At 40.0% G+C, this 22,901-nt stretch overlaps 1 protein-coding gene across 1 annotated transcript; it reads left to right on the top strand.

Moving 5' to 3' along the window:
• The first annotated feature begins 986 nt into the window (after positions 1-986).
• LOC117553833 (transmembrane protease serine 6) lies at positions 987-22,541 on the top strand. The gene is given in 18 exon segments (XM_034227904.1): positions 987-1,061; positions 2,082-2,211; positions 2,654-2,796; positions 4,723-4,790; positions 4,928-5,115; positions 6,749-6,790; positions 7,198-7,402; positions 8,584-8,720; positions 8,871-8,983; positions 9,813-9,922; positions 12,351-12,493; positions 12,610-12,708; positions 12,904-13,017; positions 13,594-13,710; positions 15,404-15,572; positions 16,489-16,766; positions 20,937-21,073; positions 22,377-22,541. Coding segments are annotated over 18 exon segments (2,433 nt in total).
• Positions 22,542-22,901: the final 360 nt, after the last annotated feature.

The following is a 22,901-nucleotide window of genomic DNA, read 5'->3' as shown; positions in this document are numbered from 1 at the left end:
GAGACACCAGCCACCCTGCGGAGAAAACCCATCTCGGCCGCTTGTATCCGCGATCTCGTTCTTTCGGTCATGACCCATCCTTCATGACCATAGGTGAGGGTAGGAACGAAATGGCCCGGTAGACAGAGAGCTTTGCCTTCTGGCTCAGCTCCCTTTTCGTCACAACGGTGCGGTAAAGCGACTGCAGTAGGCTACCGCTCCCGCTGCTCCGATTCTCCGGCCCATCTCACGCTCCATTGTTCCCTCACTCGAGAACAAGAACCCGAGATCCTTGAACTCCTGCACTTGGGGTAAGGACTCATTCCTTACTTGGAGTGGACAGTCCATCGGTTTCCTGCTGAGATGAAACAAAAAACATTGAAAGGAAATATTGCTATATAATTGGAAGATCTTTTCAGCTGTAGGCCTACATACATTTTCCTCTCCTGATAGGATGATCCACAAGATTAAAGACGCTTCCCTATTTATATTTTAGAATATTTTAAGGGCCTGCACTTCGTCATATAAGACGACAGATTATTGGTGGTGAAATATATTTCAACACACACACATCTCTGCCTCAGGCTTCCTCTCTGTGCAGGATTTCTGTGGGGATTTCTTGTTTGCATGAGAGAGAGAAATAAACTCTTGGAAACGAGAGCGTAAACAGCCTTCATTCCCCTCGGATTTACCTGTGCATCATCACTGTTGCTAGGTAACGATCAGCACACCTGTTCCATCTTTCTCAGTGATGCTGCTTTCAGAGGAGAGATGTAGGGATATAATCGAGCCATAAGTAGAGATTTCTATTTTGGTTTTTCAAACTATCTGCGCTGATCTTTGTGAAATATTGATTGACTTTTCTCTACCTTTGGACATACAAACAGAGAGGGAGCCGTTCTGTTGGAGCTACATGTCTGTGCTAACCAGAGATGATGAATAAAAGCTGCTAAATTGGAAATACTTGGATATGATTTCTGGAGGATTAAAACTGGTGGAGTGAGGCGATGGCGCTCGGCCACGGCTCCAAGAAATCTGTTTCCTGTGAGCGGGGGGCAACACCTGCAACTCTGCACAATGGGGTCAGTAACACTAACAATAACACTAAAATATATATAATATAAAGTATCTTCACCGGGTGATATTTATCGGTCAGGGTCTTCAGATTAATGTGTGTAAAACCTGTGGAGCTGTTACAGTAGAGAAAGTGATTGAAAGGGTTTTATATATGTTTGTATGACATGCTATTTGTATGCAAAATGGAGACTCTTGTTTTGGTTTTGAACCAGAATCAGAACATTTATTAATACCAGAGGACATTGGGTTTCATGACATTTGTTCTACTTAAGATTGAAATAAAAAATAACAAAATACAACTAAAGAAAAATATTTATACAAACAGAAGAAGATAGAGGAAGAATCTGCAACAAATAAAAAAATATATAAATAATGACCCCAACCCTAACGCTATCAAAAAAGCTATAATAAAATGTAATTGGATCAAAATGAACATAAGAAATTAAAGGTGGGGTCGGTCATGTTGGAGAAACCAGCTCGAGTGCGCTAGAATTTGAAAATACACAGCCGGAACAAATCTGCCACTTCCTCACAGAGCCCCTCCTCCAACACACATAAACGCGCACATGACCAATGAGGGCACGAGATACATTTGTGCACAGATGGAAGGCTGACAGGCAGGTAGGCCATCCAGTTACTTTAGCCGGCTCAGATGATTGGTCGTGCTTTTTACAGCGCCACGGCTTCCACAGATGATATTTATTTATGGATTTATTGTCAAAGCACTTAAGATATTCATTGCTATCGGATGTTAAGAGCATTCCATGGAACATAACAACAAGTGTATCTCGAGCCGGTTTCTCAAACTTACCTAACCCACCTTTAAGGTAAGATAAAGCAAAAAAAACATACAAATAAATTGAAATAAAAATTAAATATAGAATTTTTTTTAATATTTATACAACCATAAGAAGTTAGAGGAAGAATCTGCAATACAAATAAATAAATAAAACAATGACCCTAACCCTTACATTTCCAAAAAAGCTATAATATACAGATATCTTATTTCTATCTGTTCTCCACAGGTAGAAGCTGGTGGTCAAACCTTGGCTCCGCCCACCAGGAAGTCCCACTCCTGTAAGTGTGTCCTGGCCTTCATCATCATCATCATCATCATCATCGCCGCAGGAGCCACGCTGGCCTGGTACTTCCTGGGTGAGGAGTTTTCTATTTTTATATATATATTCATTGAATTATAAAAGCTTTATGGACGGCAATGTCGGTCTTTAGATTGGTCTTTTAGTCCTTCTCTAGCAGATGGACATGGTGGCTTTTTATGAAATGTCTTGACAACTGTTTGATGGATTAACCCAAGTTGTTGTCAATACCTCAAATCCAGTGGATTTGAGGTATTTATTGACGTATCTTATGTTGTCGAATAAAACGTTAAAATCTCTTCAGCTTGTGTTAACCACTGACCTCATTTCAGGACAACCAGAAACATTTCCAAACGAGGGAACAAGAACTGCTAAACTAGACTCAAACCCTGCACATTTTCACAATGCAATACGATGATTACATGTTGTGTTCAATACTATGGCTTGGGACTAAATATCTTACATTTTTCTTGTGTATTTATATGTTGTTGGTCCTTCAGACTACAGGGTGTGGGTATGTGAGCCTCGTGTTCAGCAGCAGTACTCGGCGTACCTGACCATCCTCAACAGGAACTTTTCTGCTGATCTGTCCTCTCACAGCAGCGCTGCCTTTAAACGAGAGGCTAAAGGAGTGCAGAACATGGTGAGCAGCAGAGAGGGCAAAAGTACACACATCCTTTACTCAAGTAGAAGTACAGATACTCGTGTTTAAAAATACTCTGGTAAAAGTAGAAGGACTGACTAAACTTCTTTACTCAAAGTAAAAGTAAAGAAGAATGGGCTTTGAAATGTACTTCAGTAAAAAGTACCCATAACTACCGTCTGTTTTAAAGAGTACCTGACCTTCCTTTAGGCACGCAATGACTTTAAATAATAATGATCATGCAAAACACACCAAACACGCATTCAAACTAAAGGAACCAGCCTGTTTGGAAAATGTAAGAAGTAGAAAGTACAGGTATTTGAGTTCAACATGTAAGAAGTAGAAAGTACAGGTATTTGTGTTCAACATGTAAGAAGTAGAAAGTACAGGTATTTGTGTTCAACATGTAAGAAGTAGAAAGTACAGGTATTTGAGTTCAACATGTAAGAAGTAGAAAGTACAGGTATTTGAGTTCAACATGTAAGAAGTAGAAAGTACAGGTATTTGGGTTCAACATGTAAGAAGTAGAAAGTACAGGTATTTGGGTTCAACATGTAAGAAGTAGAAAGTACAGGTATTTGGGTTCAACATGTAAGAAATAGAAAGTACAGGTATTTGGGTTCAACATGTAAGAAGTAAAAAATACAGGTATTTGGGTTCAACATGTAAGAAGTAGAAAGTACAGGTATTTGAGTTCAACATGTAAGAAGTAGAAAGTACAGGTATTTGTGTTCAACATCTAAGAAATAGAAAGTACAGGTATTTGGGTTCAACATGTAAGAAGTAGAAAGTACAGGTATTTGGGTTCAACATGTAAGAAATAGAAAGTATAGGTATTTGTGTTCAACATGTAAGAAGTAGAAAGTACAGGTATTTGGGTTCAACATGTAAGAAGTAGAAAGTACAGGTATTTGGGTTCAACATGTAAGAAGAAGAAAGTACAGGTATTTGGGTTCAACATGTAAGAAGTAGAAAGTACAGGTATTTGGGTTCAACATGTAAGAAGAAGAAAGTACAGGTATTCGGGTTCAACATGTAAGAAGTAGAAAGTATAGGTATTTGTGTTCAACATGTAAGAAGTAGAAAGTACAGGTATTTGGGTTCAACATGTAAGAAGTAGAAAGTACAGGTATTTGGGTTCAACATGTAAGAAGTAGAAAGTACAGGTATTTGGGTTCAACATGTAAGAAGAAGAAAGTACAGGTATTTGGGTTCAACATGTAAGAAGTAGAAAGTACAGGTATTTGTGTTCAACATGTAAGAAGTAGAAAGTACAGGTATTTGGGTTCAACATGTAAGAAGAAGAAAGTACAGGTATTTGGGTTCAACATGTAAGAAGTAGAAAGTATAGGTATTTGTGTTCAACATGTAAGAAGTAGAAAGTACAGGTATTTGTGTTCAACATGTAAGAAGTAGAAAGTACAGGTATTTGGGTTCAACATGTAAGAAGAAGAAAGTACAGGTATTTGGGTTCAACATGTAAGAAGTAGAAAGTATAGGTATTTGTGTTCAACATGTAAGAAGTAGAAAGTACAGGTATTTGGGTTCAACATGTAAGAAGAAGAAAGTACAGGTAATCTATCTATCTATCTATCTATCTATCTATCTATCTATCTATCTATCTATCTATCTATCTATCTATCTATCTATCTATCTATCTATCTATCTATCTATCTATCTATCTATCTATCTATCTATCTATCTATCTATCTATCTATCTATCTATATATCTATCTATCTATCTATCTATCTATCTATCTATCTATCTATCTATCTATCTATCTATCTATATCTATCTATCTATCTATATATCTTATGCTAAGGGACATGACTGATTTGTTTCCATGTGATTTCCAATGCAATTAAGGTATCCTATCAAAACTAAATGACACGTGCGCTGTGATATTATGTTTCTTTGTCATCCAGGTGAAGAAGATAATGAAGTGCTCGAGTCTTTCTCGATACTTCAATGACACCACTGTGTTTGCCTTTGGGTATGTGCATCAAACTTCTTCATATACAAAACACAGAGAGGGAAAGTAAAAGTATGAGATATGAATAGTTCAATTAAAAGCAGCGGCAGGTTAAGGTTTCAGGTTAATAGCTGTGAATATATGCTTTATTTCTGCAGGGAAGGGAGTGTTGTTGCTCACTTCTGGATAGTGATGTCCGTGCCGGGCAGCCATGTTGGGAAGGTCACTCTGGAGACAGTGACCAGGAGCCTGGAGGGGGGGCTGGTGGGGAGAAAAGGGCCGAGGGAGGGTGAGACAGCCAGCGTCAGTGGATACATCATCCACCTCCCCTCACTGTCCGTCACGGGTGAGGGCAAGAGTGAGAGAGAGAGAGAGAGAGAGAGAGAGAGAGAGAGAGAGAGAGAGAGAGAGAGAGTGTGTCTGTGTGTGTGTGTGTGTGTGTGTGTGTGTGTGTGTGTGTGTGTGTGTGTGTGTGTGTGTGTGTGTGTGTGTGTGTGTGTGTGTGTGTGTGTGTGTGTGTGTGTGTGTGTGTTATTATCAGCCATGTTTACTTAATGTTTGCAGAAGTCTTATTGATAGTTAAAATATTAATTGCATGGTGTCCTGTCTGTCAGGGGTGAGTGCAAGAGATTGTGTGTCAGCCATGTTTGCAGAAGTCTAATTTTTATTTATGTATTCATTTATTTAACAGGGACAGTGCACATTAATCAACATTTCTGTACATTTGCCAGAGTTAGCCAAGAGGCTATTTTTCATCAGTAGTCCCTGGACAGATTTTGTAAGTCAACCTAAAGACAAGTTGATTATTGATAGTCACAACAGACATTTAACCTCTTAAGCACTGGGGGGAGGGCAGGGCAACGTAATTTACAGTTTTTTACTATGTTTTCTTTAAAATAAAAAACATCTATATTGATTCTGACTTTTCTACATCCAACTCACAGGTTCATCATTACTTTGAGAACAAAGATCATTAATTTAACCCTTTTAGAAGGGAAGATATGGTCATTTGTTCTGGGAATGTCATTTTCGAGCCTGAGACCTGAAAAACAGGCTCAGGGTTGAACAGGTTAAAGGTCAATATATGAATCTCAAACTGTGCAACTATATATCATCTTTACAAAAACACAACATCTCAGCTAAGAATAACTGCAAACTAATGACAGAAGGTAGCTAAACTACTGTATCACGAAACAAACTCATGCAAGAGAGTGTGTGTTTAATGTTAGCCATGTTTGCCCAATGTTTACAGAACTTTAGTGATAGTCACAACATTCATTTTAGGGTTTTCTGCTTACGCTATATAGACAAAAGTATTGTGACACTCCTCTTAATCATTGAATCCAGGTGTTTCATTCAGTCCCATTGCCACAGGTGTATAAAATCAAGCACCTGGCCATGCAGTCTGCCTTTACAAACATTTGTGAAAGAATGGGTTGTTTTAAAGAGCTCACTGAATTTTAACATGGTACTGTAATAGGATGCCACCGTTGCAACAAGTCAGTTTGTGACATTTTTGTAGGTGTAATGTGTAGGTGGTTCAATACTTTTGTCTATATAGTGTATATGAATATGAAAAAAACTGTGCAACTATGTTTAAACACTTCTAAACCATTCATCAATTAATTATTGTCTATACTAAAATATAAATCGCACCTAGAAATAACTGCAAACTAATGACAAAAGGTAGCTAAACAAGTGTATCACTAAATTAACTCAACAGCGCCCCCGTTGAAAGGTCCTCAAAATTGAAAAAAAAAAATGTTTGTTTATATTTTTTAAAGAATGTTAGGAGAAAACTACACTCAGGAAGCCACTTGGTGCTGAAATGCAGTAATAATATGTCTCTAAGTATATCAGAATGGGTGGTCCTTATTCCCCTCCCAAAATTGCCTGGACCTCACATTAGGGCATTTACAGGAATGTGTGTTTGTGATGATTGTTTTATTTGTATTTGTTTTGTGTTCTGCTCCCCACAGAAACCGACACCAAAGTTATAGAGCTTTTGAAAGCCTAATTTGGTATCACTTTTTATTTTTCATTTGCTTCTTCTATACTTATTTATCTTTCTATCAATTGTTTCACTTTGATTGAACTGTGATTATCATGCAGCACCAGCATGCCTCTAAACCCTCTAAAATCTTTGTTTACCCAATATTTCTCGTAATAAAGCCCCATGTTCAATGCAAATACAGAGCTTTCTATACATTGCGATAAGTTACTAATGCCATGATAATGATAGGACAATCGCTTATTCGCTGTTTTTTAATGCTTCAGGCTTTAGTGGAAAAAGGGATTATATATATTTGTCTTCTTGTGTTTTATTTATGGCTCGAAACATAAAATCAAAGCAAAATATACATACATTTACTTCAACACAAGTGCCACATAATACCAAATGAAATTGTTTTGCCGTTCTCTCCACCAGACTGTTACCGTTACCAGCTGGTGGTCTCCAGCGACCCCCTGGCTCTCCGCGGCCCCGACACGCAGCGCTCCTCCTGCCTGTGGCACCTCCAGACGGCCCCCGGCTCGCAGCTGGAGCTCCACATGGAGTGGCTGCTGCCCGAGTGCCGTGACCGATTGGTGGTGTATGGCTCCATAACCCCTGCCGACACACACCTCATCACATCGTGAGTTTCATAAGCTGTTGGGAAAATACTGAGTGTACTCTTTTCTATATCAGAGTAGCACATGATAACAAAGGCCCAACTGTAGCTGTGTACGAAACCGGATGTATGATTACATAAAAGAAGCTCATGAGACACTGTGTTGAACATACAATAGCTATGTTCAACGATTAAACATGATGACACAGCTCCTAGGGAGATAGGTATATGACTGTCATGTTTATTGCTTACACAGGCCTTAGCTAATCTGAACTAAACATAGAATACTGCTTTGAACCAGTATTCCTCCATCTTGTGACTGTGTAACTCCCTCTCTTGGATATCAGCATGTGAAGGACACTGTTCTGGAACTAGTTGTACCAAATGCTCTGTATGTGATGACTACTTCCAATCTTGAGGGGATAATAAATACATGGATCCTGAGATTGAATATTATAGGTGTCCGATATATAAAAAAATATAAAAAATATTTCTATGAATTATTTTGCTCAAAATACCAAACAGATCACCTATTCTAGCCTCATCCCCCTCTATTTCAGCCTGTTACTAAAGTGCTGATTCTGGGTCTGTAGCTTTAAACAAGAAAAAGAGGGGAGGAGCTTATGCTGAGTATCTGATCAATTCTCCCAGCAGATACTCAGCTAAACGCTGCCGTGATTAAACGCCATTATGTTCCAAACCACATCAAGGATTATTTCTGAAACAGTATGGAGCTCAAACTCTTTTTCTCTTGAGGGTTTCCCACCAGGTGAGTTTCTTTTTATTTCCTGCTTCTTTACACAGACTCTCTCCAGTACAGGTTAGCTCTGACTGTTAGTGATGCTAACGTAAACACAGACCATATTACTTCCAAAACACGCGCATTGTTTCTGATGGCAAGGTTTCTGATTGGGCCGTGGGTCCACATTTCCGATATTGCGTCATATCGGCAGCAAATCTGGATCAGCTCCGTTGTTCCCCCGTTTCTAGAGATTTGGGTACGGAGGAAAAGAGAGAGGGTTTTGTTTTCCGACACTTTGTGAGTCTCCTGACACACGGGGACACACCGGGGACACATAGTTATGTATAGAAGACATGCTAAGTGCATTTTGCATGATAGGAGACCTTTAATTGAAGCCAAACATAATTGAAGTTAACCTCTATTTGACCTACTATACTGTTCCTGTTTCCCTCTGTCCTCACAGTGTGAACGGCTGCAGCAGACATGAGAGGCTGGTGCGCGTCCTGTCTTCAGGAGAGTGGATGACGGTGGTTTGGAAACAGGGTCTATATAACTACAAAGACCCCTTCAGTCTATCTGCACAGACCTGGAGCCGCCGCAGTGAGTTTACCTGAAGACCTTCTTCCTACAGTTCAGAAACATTTCAAACAACTTTACATACCAGGGACAGAGAAGGAGCTTTAGGCTACCGCTTTGTGGCAGAATGTATATTTTATTGTGTATCATACACTTTTTCTCTCTGTTTCTCAGACTGTAGCTCCTCTATAGAGCTGAAGGCAGTTTCGGGGGTCCAAGGGTCTCTGAGCACGCCTTTCTTCCCCAGCTACTACCCCCCTAACACAAACTGTACCTGGAGCTTTACCGTAAGAGTCCCTCATCCATTTACAGCTCTGAAATGTTTCCATGCTTCCTCTGATTGGTCAACTGCTTAGAGATGTCCCGCCCCTTAGCCTATCACTTACAATGTGTTGGACTGCTAGCCAATAGGAGCGTGAGTGTTCTAAAGTGATGTTACTGTGTTCGAGGAAGTAAACAAAGGAGTCCAATGGAGGTGTTTGTGGGAGAGAAACTCCCTCTGAAGGGAACACAGGGATGTTAGGCTTTGCAGACCATTTACATGCACTAACACCTATAGAACACACTTCAGGAGAGGGAACCCCAAAGAAAGCAGAGTAAGGCCTCTTTAAAGATTTTCTCCAGGAGTGTCATAAAGTCCGCCAACAGCACTGTGACAGGCTTTTGGGCAGGATGCCAACATATATTAATATTGTAATTGTAATGCATGGTTATTCCACAAAATATACATTTCTAAAAAGTGAAACATTTTTTATTGTTGTGATTAAAATAAAATATTTTTAAACACAAATATTTTAGGTCTGGTCATGTCAAACGTCAATATTTGTATATCATGTATGGGGAAAATGTTTGAAATAGCTTATACAACTTGGAAAACCAATATTTACAGTGGTATCTTAATTTATCCAGATTTTCTAAACTCAAAATGTGTCATTCATTGTTGGTAACCATTAACAGCCCCTCATATTGTTGATGAATGAATGTTTGTGTATGCTTTACCTTCATTGTTAAACTGTAAAGTCCAATGAGACAAATGTAACATGTGTGATATTGGACTATATAAATAACATCGATTGACTGTATTGTCTATCTGTGTATTGCCCTGTATGGTTTCAGATGCCGGCTGCAGGGATGGGTTTGTCTCTGGAGCTTGATGGTTACGAGCTGAGCAGAGCCGGGTATAATCAGGTCTGCACTCAGGGCCAGTGGATCATCCAGAACCGCAGGTAGGATGTGCTAAATCATGGGTGTCCAAACTACGGCCCGGGGGCCAAATACAGCCCTTGGACCATTTTGAATCGGCCCTCAGCAAATTAAAAAAGTATAATGAAGTATGGCCTACCAATGAAACTTGTGCTTTTCTTATATTGTTCTTCTTGCATATGTAAACATATATTACTCAGTAGCATTCATGTGTTAATGAACCCACTTTTAAAATACATTCAGTCAATTCATGTTGAAAACATGTTCTAGCAAGTCTTAGTTGATAAAAAAAAGCCCAATAACTTATTTTAATAACAAGCTTGAAATACACCCTTCATATTTCCTCTTATTATAATCACTCTGATGCTTCTGTTTGAAGGGATGAGCTGCTAACAACATAAATGAAACCCTATAGAGAGCTGTGATGTAGGCTGCTTTTTTCTTAAAGCATATTCATGTATCAAGCCTAATTTACCTACATGTTGCTAACTTATAACTTAACTTACGAGGCAGTATACCTCACCTCTATAAGTGGCCCAGCCCTTCGTATAGTTTTCTGCATGTGGCCCTCGGTGAGAAGGTTTGGACACCCCTGTGCTAAATAATCAACAGATCCCAGAAATGTCCTCTTTCTATTTATAATGGCCACCTATGTCTGGTTTAGTGTCAAACAGGAAGTGCTTGTGCAAGTGCTTCATACAGGTCATGATCTGTTCTGACCAACAGGGGGCGGCAGTGTCCTGTTAGAGCTATACACACTTTTAAGACAATGACATTGTATGTCATTTTAGAGGTGTTTTACATTTAACCTTTCTAATTACATCTTGTGATTTTAAAACCACAATCAAGGCTGACATTTGTGTTATTTGTGCCGTGGATAAACTGAGAGTCAAGTGCATGTTTTATTTGTATTACAGTGTGTTTCTATCTCTGTATTTCTGCTGTGCGTGATCTTGAAACACTGTCAAATAAGAGATCACAATAAGGTCCATTTGTTGAGAATCATTTACCTTATTATTTTGGCATGAAATATTACTATGCTGTATTGTGAGTCTCAATGTTGCATGTTTGTAATACTTTTTTTAAGTATAATAAATGGTTTCCTAGGGTGACTGACACATTCGGACTACAGAAACAAACTGCCTGTTGGCTAATTCTGGCGATAAATATATTTAACCTGTTAAACCCGAAGGTCCCTGTTTTTTTTTCTTCACGACACTGTGTCTCAGGGGATCTTAATATTTAAGAACCTATTAATGTGTAGCACCAGATTAACGGGAATAATCTCAGCTAACTCACGTTACAAACCATTTTATACCAAAACAAAACACAAGTCTCATAAGAAACATCTAAATGACCCCTTAGCGAAAAATGCTAACGGACTTTGGCACAGAACTCAAGATAAAAGTACCCTTATTACTTATCGTAGCTGCACATACAAGATATCCGATTAAAGCTGAGGTTCCACAGATTATTTAGCTATATAGTATCATCACTGAGTGATCCGAACTCGGACAGGGGAAGCAAACACACACGTACCTTTACGGAGCTTCTAGGGAGATCGTCTCACCGTAGCTGTCAATCTGATCAAAAGACGTGTTCAATGGCATTAAAACGAGAAAAAAACGCCGCTGAATCGGTTGATCCATAGGTTTTTAACGTCTCTGTATAAACAAATTATTTCATTTATAATCCATAATTCCATTTTTATGTAAAAATGGAATTAGCAGCAAAAAAAGTTAGCTGCTAATGGTAGCTACCAGAGTGGCTGCTGCTTCCGGTCTTGGATATGCGGTAGTCTCACACACACACATTACCAAATAAGGAGTATGTGGGAGTTCCCCTCGATTCCATTGGCTCTGACGGTCAGAAAGAGATGTCACATGTCAAAATCCAGCAAGGGGGGCCAGAGATATGAAAAAAAGGTTTTTTTTGCTAAATCTGTCTAAAAAGGTCAAATATCACTTGTTTTGCATCAATCTTGATACAGGGTACTTATTATATGTTGTACTTTGGATTCCTAAAGCTTTTAGTCTACTAACCCATCATCCAAGGTTAGTTTTCACTATAAGTACAACATATATTTTGGACAGACACTATAATTTACAGTTTTTTACCATGTTCAATCTGAATTTTCTTTAAAATAAAAAACATCTATATTGATTCTGACTTTTATACATCCAACTCACAGGTTTATCATTACTTTGAGTAAAAAGATTATTCATTTAACCCTTTTAGAAGTGAAGATATGGGCATTTGTTCTGGGAATGTCATTTTCGAGTCTGAAACCTGAAAAACAGGCTCGGGTTTAACAGGTTCAGTTTTGTGTCTCTTAAACTTTTTTGCACTTTCTTTTTTGCATTGTATTCATGCTTTTGGTACAGGGTTATTGACATTTTCTCAGAACAAATCAATAAAAAGTGCCAAAATGTGTGTCTGTCCTCTCCTCAGACTGTGCGGTACTCGGGGTCTGCAGCCCTACACTGAGCGCCTCTTCCTAATCTCCACGACGACCACGGTTGTCATGACGTCAGAGGTGTCAATCACAGGGCCGGGACTTCAGCTGCGATACAGAGTCTTCAACCAATCAGATCGTGAGTTGTGCATGCAGTAAACACACCCAATAAATGAATTGCTAAGTAACCTTTGTGTGTTTCGTGTGCTTCGTGTGTGTGTGTGTGTGTGTGTGTGTGTGTGTGTTTTTTTACAGCGTGCCCTGGTCAGTTTCTGTGCACCATTAACGGCCTGTGTGTTCCCGCCTGTGATGGAATCAAAGACTGTCCCAACGGACTTGATGAGAGAAACTGTGGTATTTATTTATTGGTGATTTAATAAAAAAGAGAGATAAAACACAAGACGCCATGATTGAAAGCTTCTGCACATTGGTAAATGTTTTAGTGTGTGTGCGTGTGTGTGTGTGTGTGTGTGTGTGTGTGTGTGTGTGTGTGTGTACGTGTGTGTACGTGTGTGTGTGTGTGTGTGTGGGTACGTGTGTGTGGCACAGTGTGTGTGGCGCAGTACCAGTGTCCAGAGGACAGTCAGTGTGTGGACTACTACAAGGTGTGTGACCAACTCCCAGACTGCCCCGCAGCATCAGACGAGATGAACTGTACTGAAGGTAACACTGTCACACACACACACACACACACACACACACACACACACACACACACACACACACACACACACACACACACACACACACACACACACACACACACACACACACACACACACGTATTGAACACACACACACAAACACTCATACACGATCACCACTCACACATCTCACACACACTAAATCACCTGCCAGCCTTTTTCTAAATCTACTTCCTTCATTTTAATATTTTAATCTTTTCGTGGCTTTATTTGACCTCTTAGAAGAACTGATTTCTGACCTCAGAATTGTGTGTGTGTGTGTGTGTGTGTGTGTGTGTGTGTGTGTGTGTGTGTGTGTGTGTGTGTGTGTGTGTGTGTGTGTGTGTGTGTGTGTGTGTGTGTGTGTGTGTGTGTGTGTGTGTGTGTGTGTGTGTGTGTGTGTGTGTGTGTGTGTGTGTGTGTGTGTGTGTGTGGTGTGTGTGTGTGTGTGTGTGTGTGTGTGTGTGTGTGTGTGTGTGTGTGTGTGTGTGTGTGTGTGTGTGTGTGTGTGTGTGTGTGTGTGTGTGTGTGTGTGTGTGTGTGTGTGTGTGCGCAGGTGTGCAGTGTTCAGATATGACCTATGTGTGTGCTGATGGAACGTGTCTGAAGAAGCCGAATCCCGAGTGTGACTTTGTGACCGACTGCCCCGACGCCTCCGATGAGAAGCACTGTGGTGAGCAGATACACACATTTAATAACACACTTAATAAATATGTGTTTTATTAGTATACATTTACTTTGTGAAATGTTACATACTTTCTTTGACAGGTTTCCAAAGATGCTGTTAGACTTCATTTGTTGGGAGTAAAAAGTCAGGATTTTGATTTTAAATGTCACGTTTTGGAGATTTTGTTTTAAAAATCAGGATATTTGGGAAAAAAATCTGAATTTGGAAAAAGGCCGAATTCTGAAATGTTCTGGAGAATAGTAATGTTTGGATATTTAAAAAAAAAATCTTGATTTAGAGATTTTCTGGAAAAAGTGAGAATTTTGAGAAAAAGTTAGAAACAATTTAGAATTCTGAAATTTTCTGAAAAAAGTCAGAACTCTGAAATTATCAGAAAAAAATCATCAAGGCAAGTTTATTTAGCACCTTTTCAACACAATTCAAAGTGCATTACAAAAATGAAAGACATTCAGAAAATGGAATTTAAAAACAGTAATTAAAAAGCAAAGATAATAAAATAAACATTACGAGAAAAAATACATGAATAAAAGTTACAGTGCAGTTTAAGATCTGATCCTTTGCTCTGTCCACTAATTTCTTGCCCTATTCTTCGTTTTTCTCCTTTCCGACAGGGTCCCCGGCTCCTATTTTTAACACTTCGACAGGGTCCCCGACTCCTATTTTTAACACTTCGATAGGGTCCCCGACTCCTATTTTTAACACTTCGACAGGGTCCCCGACTCCTATTTTTAACACTTCGACAGGGTCCCCGACTCCTATTTTTAACACTTCGACAGGGTCCCCGACTCCTATTTTTAACACTTCGACAGGGTCCCCGACTCCTATTTTTAACACTTCGATAGGGTCCCCGACTCCTATTTTTAACACTCCGACATCAGGTAATAACTTTGAGAAAAAGGTCATAATTTGGAGAAGAAAAGTAAAAATTCTGAGATTTACAGACAACAGTTTTAAAATGTAGCAATTTTGAGAACAAAACTTATCGACATCATTTTTTAAATGAATTATTTGGAAAGTAGTTGAGGTGATTAAGTGTTTTGAGGTTGCAACTTTGAATGCTTGCTCGGGATGACAGCCATTTGTTGTTATACCATAATGATTCTATTAACAGGCAAACAAACTGAGTAAATTTAACCAACTCAGAAAATACAGAAGTTCGTTAAACAGCTTTGAAATTGTTGCCTCATTGTTAAAAGTTCATGCTCAGTAACAGGTTTTACAGTTTGTTTTCAGAGTGAATATTGAAATGGCGCTGTATTTTTAACACTGAAGAAAAATCTTGATTTTATGAAAATGTCAGGATTCTGAGATTTTTTTTTAAATGTCAGGAATTTCTGAAAAATCTCAGATTATTTTTTTTTTTAATTCAGAATTTTGACTTTTCAGGAGAAAAGTAAGGATTTAGAGATTTTCCAAAAAATCTCGATTTAGAGATTTTCTGGAAAATATCAGAACTTTGAGAAAAAGTCATATTTCTGAAATTTTAAGAAAAAGTCAGGATTTTCTGAAAAAAGTCATGAGATTTTTTCTTCTGGGTAAGCCACTTTTTAAGTGAGGTCATTTTTTAAAACGTTGTAATTTTGCTAAGATTACTTTGAGTAACATTTCTTACAGTTTTTACAGTGCATATTGAACTTGCTCTGCATACCTGTTAGTTCTAACACTCCTGTGTGTTCAGACTGCGGCCTGAGGCAGTTCTCCAGTCGTATTGTGGGCGGGGCTAACGCCACGGAGGGGGAGTGGCCATGGCAGGCCAGCCTCCAGGTGCGGGGCAACCACATCTGCGGGGGGGCGCTCATCTCAAGCCAATGGGTGGTGTCCGCCGCCCACTGTTTCTATGACGACAGGTAAGTGCAGGATGCTTGAGATCCGGGTCATTTTAAACCTGGTATTTGAATTTTTTCGTGCCACTAAGCAGCTTTTTAATTAACAAACAGTGCCCAGCTTTCAATGCTGCAACCAGTTGTCTTTATATTAAAATGTTGCCTGAATGACACTTTAATATTATTTTATAAATAAATCTATAATATTATTTTAATAATGTCCATAGTTGCAATCCTGACAATGCAATGCTTATTGAGACAAAAAGTGAAATTAGCTGACTAACTTTTACAGAGTGATCTGCCATATGTTATAATCCATATGGATAATTAGCACCTATACGCACGTTTAATATATATAAAAAAAGGTTGGTCTGCACCGAAGAGTCTCTGATTAATTGAGAGCAATTCAAAAAGTGTTGCGACCGTCCCCATTTAAAGATGTTTATTCAATGAAGTGGATAAAGCCTTTTTAGCATGTTAGAACTTTTCAGATAACTTTGAACCTTTCTGTTTCCTGTTTCTGTCGTGTCTTTGCTGTAACAGGCTGTGTGACTCAAAGCCAGCGTACTAATCTATTCACATACACTCGCATCTTTCAAAGCCATGGCTGGCTGGACCACGGCCCAAAACTCTAGCTTTAACATCCTGTAGGGTTAACCACTCATCTCTCTCAGCGTTCCTCAAACAGTGGTTAAAAGCTTGCATAGTGTTCTGGAAGTGTTGATATTTCTGTAGACATTTTGAATGAAAAAGTACGTTCTGAGGGAAACAGTTGCTCAAGTATTTCTTGGCAACAGTTAACAACTTCCACTAAAGCTGTACAAATATACAATAGCTCTTGGAACAGTGTTATACTTCCACGAAGGCCAATGGTGCATAGAGCAGTAACTTGCTATATGTAGTCCTACACCGATTCATGTTAATAATGTTCCTCCTGCAGTCTGTACGCCCCCTCGGTGTGGACGGTGTACCTGGGGAAGCTCCTTCTGAACCCCAGCAGCTCCACTGAAGAAGTGGCTCGAGTTTTACGGATCCAGCTCCACCCGTACTACGACTCCGAGTCCCAAGACTACGACCTGGCGCTGCTGCAGCTGGACCGACCCGCCTCCGCTCTGCTGGCCGGACACAACCGACCCGCCTGCCTGCCCCCCCCCGCACACCACCTGGAGCCCGGGTTGCTCTGCTGGGTCACCGGGTGGGGGGCGCTCAGAGAGGGGGGTGAGGAACGGGAGAGGGAGGGGAGTGTTGTTAATAGTTAAATTGGTGGAGTGTAATGAAGTACATTTATCACTGATCATGCAAAATGCACTCTTTTGATGTCTTTTCTACATAAATATGTGTCCTAGTGTGTCATGACGAAATTACTCAAATGTGGGCGGGCTTTACATTGAACTCCTGGCATTGTTCCACCCCAACCTATCGTCCATCAGAAACGTCAGAAGTAATATGGTCCTATAGTTCACATTAGCATCGCTAACACTCAGAGCTAACCTGTACTGGAGAGAGTCTGTGTGAAGAAGCAGGAAATACAAAGAAACTCAGCTTGTGGTAAACCTGAGAGAGAGAAAGAGTTTGAGCTCCATCCTGTTTCAGAAATCATCCTTGATGTGGTTTGGAACATGATATGGTGTTTAATCACGGCAGCATTTAGCTGAGTATCTGCTCCAAAGGGGTCAGCAGCAGCTCGGTTACATTTAAAGCTAAGGACCCAGAATCAGCCCTTTAGAAACAGGGCTGAAATAGAGGAGGCTACAATGGGTGATCTGTTTATTATCTTGAGCAAAACACTTCATAGACATGTTTTTGATAGATATGGCCCTATAATATATATCGTTCAAATATAGCATAATAGGTGAACTTTAAGTAGAGTGTTGATGTACTTTTCTTTACTAAGTATTTCTATGTTCAGCTACTTTACACAGGTGATGGAAAAGACAGGAAATGGGTTACTGCCGGTCATGATGAAGAATATTTTCTATAGATTTAATTGATGGTGTCTTTAAAAATAGTAAAAAGGGTTAAAAATGTACATCTACGTTTTTCTAAGGCCAACTGCCCACGAAATGTACGTTTTTCTGATGGCTTCCAATTAAGGAGTTGTTATTCATTCTTATTTCCATTTGACCTCAGGCTTTGGTACGCCTGACTTACGCCAGACTTTTATTCGGTGATTTGGACTTGAGAGTTATTTGATGCATGCTGATGTGCATTTGAAGGACTTGTTTTGTTGCTAAGGTATTTTTATTTCTCACAGTTAAGCCTTTTTCCGTTGGAACAGGTTTTATGCAGGTTTTATGCAGCCTGTAAAACCCCCGTTTCTTCAGTGGCACTTAGAGGTAGCTAACAGGATGTGGGGAGTATTGGTGATTTGATGGAAAGTGGGTATGCTATTTTGATAACAGGTTGAAAACACATGAAATCAACCCGTTTGAAATAAAGAGGCAGGAGGAGATGTGGGTTGTGGTTTCTAAGGAGACGTGTGAAGAGAAACAGCCTGTTCGACGGAGAAAGAAACCGTCTCTCGGCAGACGCAGTTTCATAACAGGGTCAAGATGTGACTTTTTAGAGGATGTAGATTTTGTTAAAGTGCGGTTTCAACATGTTGTTTCCAGTGAAGTGGTTTCCCTTCATTGTAAGGATGAGAACATAACTTCATTAACTGCTAGTTGGTTAGTGTGTGCACACAAACAAGTGCAACTACAGACATATAGAATATTTTCAGGCTTCTTATTCTGCTATTTAAAAATACATTTGTTTAATCATATCTGCTCAAGCTGAGGAATCGATACGACTTGGGAATCTAAACTGAGCAAGTCCATTTCAGCTATCTGCAGATTTAGGGTTAGGGTTAGGGTTAGGGTTAGATTTAGGGTTAGGGTTAGATTTAGAGTTAGATTTAGGGTTAGGGTTAGATTTAGAGTTAGATTTAGGGTTAGGGTTAGGGTTAGGGTTAGGGTTAGATTTAGGGTTAGGGTTAGGGTTAGGGTTAGATTTAGGGTTAGGGTTAGATTTAGGGTTAGGGTTAGATTTAGGGTTAGGGTTAGATTTAGGGTTAGGGTTAGGGTTAGATTTAGGGTTAGGGTCAGATCTAGGGTTAGGGTTAGATTTAGGGTTAGGTTCAGATTTAGGGTTAGGGTTAGATTTAGGGTTAGGTAACCACATGTCACGTTGTTGATTAGTGATTTATTTACAGGAGATATTAAAGGTCGCCTATTAAACTGTTCTTCATCAATATATCCCAGGTCTCAGATATATCCAGAGCCTGTCTCTGATTGGCTGAAACACCAAACAGATCATTGCAGCATTACCCATAATCCCCTCTGTTTCAGCCCTGTTTCCAAAGTGCTGATTCTCTGTCTGTTACTTTAGATGAAAATAAGGAGCCCCTCCCCACGCCCCTCTGAGAGACATTTGGTTACAAAGAACTCAATGGGGCTCTAGGAGGAGATTCAGGTGATAAGGGGGGGGGGGGGGGGGGTTACCTTGTTGCTGATTGGCTAATGGTTACACAAGACAACACATCGTTATGACATCATAAAGTGGCCAAAATCTGATCAGCTCATTTTCAGACAGGTTTTTATAGAAATGGATCAAAAAGAGAGAAAATCTTTGTTCCTGGAACTTTCAGAGTCTCTTTACGCAGAGGGGACACATGTTGATGTAGAAGAGACATGAAGAAGGGGACACATGTTGATGTAGAAGAGACATGAAGAAGAGGGGACACATGTTGATGTAGAAGAGACGTGAAGAAGGGGACACATGTTGATGTAGAAGAGACATGAAGAAGAGGGGACACATGTTGATGTAGGAAGAGGAAGAGACCATGAAGAAGAGGGGGACACATGTTGATGTAGAAGAGAACATGAAGAAGATGGAGGGGACACATGTGATTGTAGAAGAGACATGAAGAAGAGGGGACACATGTTGATATGTAGAAGAGGACATGAAGAAGGGGGGACACATGTTGATGTAGAAGAGACATGGAAGAAGAAGGGGGGGACCACATGTTGATTGTAGAAGAGACGTGACTGAAGGGGACAACATGTTGATGTAGAAGAGACATGAAGAAGAGGGGACACATGTTGATGTAGAAGAGACATGAAGAAGAGGGGACACATGTTGATGTAGAAGAGACACTGAAGAAGAGGGGACACATGTTGATGTAGAAGAGACATGAAGAAGAGGGGACACATGTTGATGTAGAAGAGATATGAAGAAGAGAGGACACATGTTGATGTAGAAGAGACATGAAGAAGAGGGGACACATGGTGATGTAGAAGAGACATTGAAGAAGAGGGGAACACATGTTTGATTTGTCGAAGAGATATGCAGGACGCAGAGGACACATGTTGATGATAGAAGAGACATGAACGAAGAAGAGGGGACACATGGTGATGTAGAAGAGACATGAAGAAGAGGGGACACATGTTGATGTAGAAGAGACTGAAGAAGACTGGGGACACATGTACTGATGTAGAGAGAAGAGACGTTTTGAAGAAGGGGACACATGTTGATGTAGAAGAGGACATGAAGAAGAAGGGGACACATGTTGATGTAGAAGAGACCCCACATGTACCAGAAGATTCTTTTTCTTTCCTTTTTTTTTTGGGACACACTGGTGATGTAGAAGGAGGACCTGACACGAAGAGGGGACACATGTTGATGTAGAAGGAGATATGAAGAAGAGGGGACACATGTTGATGTAGAAGCGACATGGAGAAGAGGGGACTACATGTTAATTTAGAAGAGACATGAAGAAGAGGGGACACATGTTGATGTAGAAGAGACGTGAAGAAGGGGACACATGTTGATGTAGAAGAGACATGAAGAAGAGGGGACACATGTTGATGTAGAAGAGACATGAAGAAGAGGGGACACATGTTGATGTAGAAGAGACATGAAGAAGAGGGGACACATGTTGATGTAGAAGAGACATGAAGAAGAGGGGACAACATGTTGATGTGTAGAAGAGACATGAAGAAGAGGGGACACATGTGATTGTAGAAGAGACATGAAGGAAGAGGGGACACATGTTGATGTGTAAGAAGAGACATGAAGAAGAGGGACACATTGTTGATGTAGAAGAGACATGAAGAAGAGGGGACACATGTTGATGTAGAAGAGACATGAAGAAGGGGGACACATGTTGATGTAGAAGAGACATGAAGAAGAAGGGGACACATGTTGATGTAGAAGAGACATGAAGAAGAGGGGACACATGTTGATGTAAAAGAGACATGAAGAAGAGGGGACACATGTTGATGTAGAAGAGACATGAAGAAGAGGATTTTGCACAATAGGAGACCTTTAAATGTAAGGGGAAGAAGGACGAGGGTTGTTGTCTAAAGAGTCTTTCCTCTGGTAACCTTTGCCCTCCGCCCTCCTCAGACAGTGCCAGTAACGTGCTTCAGAAGGTGGACGTTCGCCTGGTCAGCGAGGAAGCCTGCGTTCGCTCCTACGGTCAAATGGTCACTTCCAGAATGCTTTGCGCCGGTTACCGCAGTGGAGACAAAGACGCCTGTCAGGTACACAGAAACAAACAAAAACAGAAGTTGTAATTCACAGTGTTTTCTTCGTTTTCACAAGTGAATGTAAAACTGCGCTGTGATTAGGGCTTGGGAACAAGAGGCAACTAAACTAAATATCGTACAGTAACTATCCCCAGGTAGAGGAATCATGGTTATTTCTAGGTAGCATACACAATGTTAGCTGTGGAAATTAACCCACATAAGTACCCTGTTGACAACATTCCTACTAGGCCAGATCAATTTGTCTGGTGATTTGGTCGAGTCTGTTGCACTGAAATAACTCCAAAAACTCATTTCAAAATATCTTAATAGCACCAAAGGACCACAAAACACAACCAACTGATGAACGGTGTTGAGCTATAGCTAGATGTTACCCTCTCTTGTTGGTGGAGAACAAAACAGAGCAAGAAGGAGAGTGAATATTGAGCTTTTCATTTGTTGGCCGCACAGAAACGTCATTTAAAATGCTAATGTAGCTTAGGCTAACAAAGCTACTGTTTGCTGACACACTCGACTTCAATTGGTTTAGAGCTGGGGCTGTGCTGCCCTCATGTGGCAACAAATACAAAGCTATTCATGCAGGTTTAAATCAAAGCACATGTTCAAATGTTTTTTGTTTGGCACTACAAGCGCATTTCCTTTATTCAGTAGGATAATACATTTAAATTAAACATTTCAATATGGGGAAATCTTGTCACAATGTATTTACTTTCTTATTGTTTGTCTGCGTGTATATCTGCCAAAAGGAACAACAGTTGAACAAAAGCCAGACATGCAAGCAGTGAGTGATAAGAGACATTTAAGTCTTCCCCCTCACCCTCCTCTCTGCAGTGGGACTTCTGGCTGTAGTACAAAAAGCCAGACATAAGATAAGACTTTATTTATCCCAAAGGAAATAGTTGTGCCAGAGTTACAGAAATACAATACAATAGCAGCATAATAGTAAAACTGTACACTAACAGTGCAATTAAATAACTACAGGAAACAAAGACGGTCCCATCAATAATGTAAATATTACCAGTATTTAGTAGTGCAATAAACCGTAGTGGCAGATACGTAATTGCACGTTATCATAGCACATTATTAATAATAATAATATTGCACATGTTATATAGCAGCGAGTGTTTTGTAATGATTGTAATGCTATTTATTTGGCACATAGTGTCGGTGTGGAAGTTCTCAGTTCCCTTCACTGAAGGGTGAAGAGTTATCGAGCACTGAGTGTTAACTTGTCATTTGTTATGGTCCGTTTGTCCTGCAGAGACATTGAAATCTTCCACCCTTGCTTTCCTCTCTGCAGGGGGACTCCGGGGGGCCGTTGGTCTGCCAGGAGCCGTCGGGGCGCTGGTTCCTGGCCGGGGTCGTGAGCTGGGGAAGAGGCTGCGGGCGTCCAGACTTCTACGGAGTCTACACCCGCATCACCAGGCTCACTGAGTGGATCCAGGAGGTCATCAGCAGCCCCTGAAACATCATCAGATCCTCGTGAAACACTAACCACACTGCAAACAAGTATATTCGTCTATGTTCTAGTCAGAATATGTCGTTACACTTGATATAAAACCTAATAACTGAAGTCTTGTTTTTAGATAAGGCATCTTTTGAAGTCAAAGTCTCTTAAAAACATCTTATTTTATAGGAATATCTCCAACTATCAGAAAACAGAAAATGTCTAAAGCATTTCTGGCTTGTTTTGTTACAAATTCCCTAATTCTGGTCAAATATACTTCAAAATAAGTTTTCCCAGATAAATACAAGATCTCATTAATTATCCCGTCTTTACTTCAAGACATCTCACCAAGCCATTTCGTACTTGTTCTATTGGCCG

Source organism: Gymnodraco acuticeps, unplaced genomic scaffold (genome assembly GCF_902827175.1).
Source record: "Gymnodraco acuticeps unplaced genomic scaffold, fGymAcu1.1, whole genome shotgun sequence".
NCBI classification, from domain to species: Eukaryota; Metazoa; Chordata; class Actinopteri; order Perciformes; family Bathydraconidae; genus Gymnodraco; species Gymnodraco acuticeps.
The sequence above is the reverse complement of the archived record's forward strand: the minus strand, read 5'-3'. Positions and strand labels throughout refer to the sequence as shown.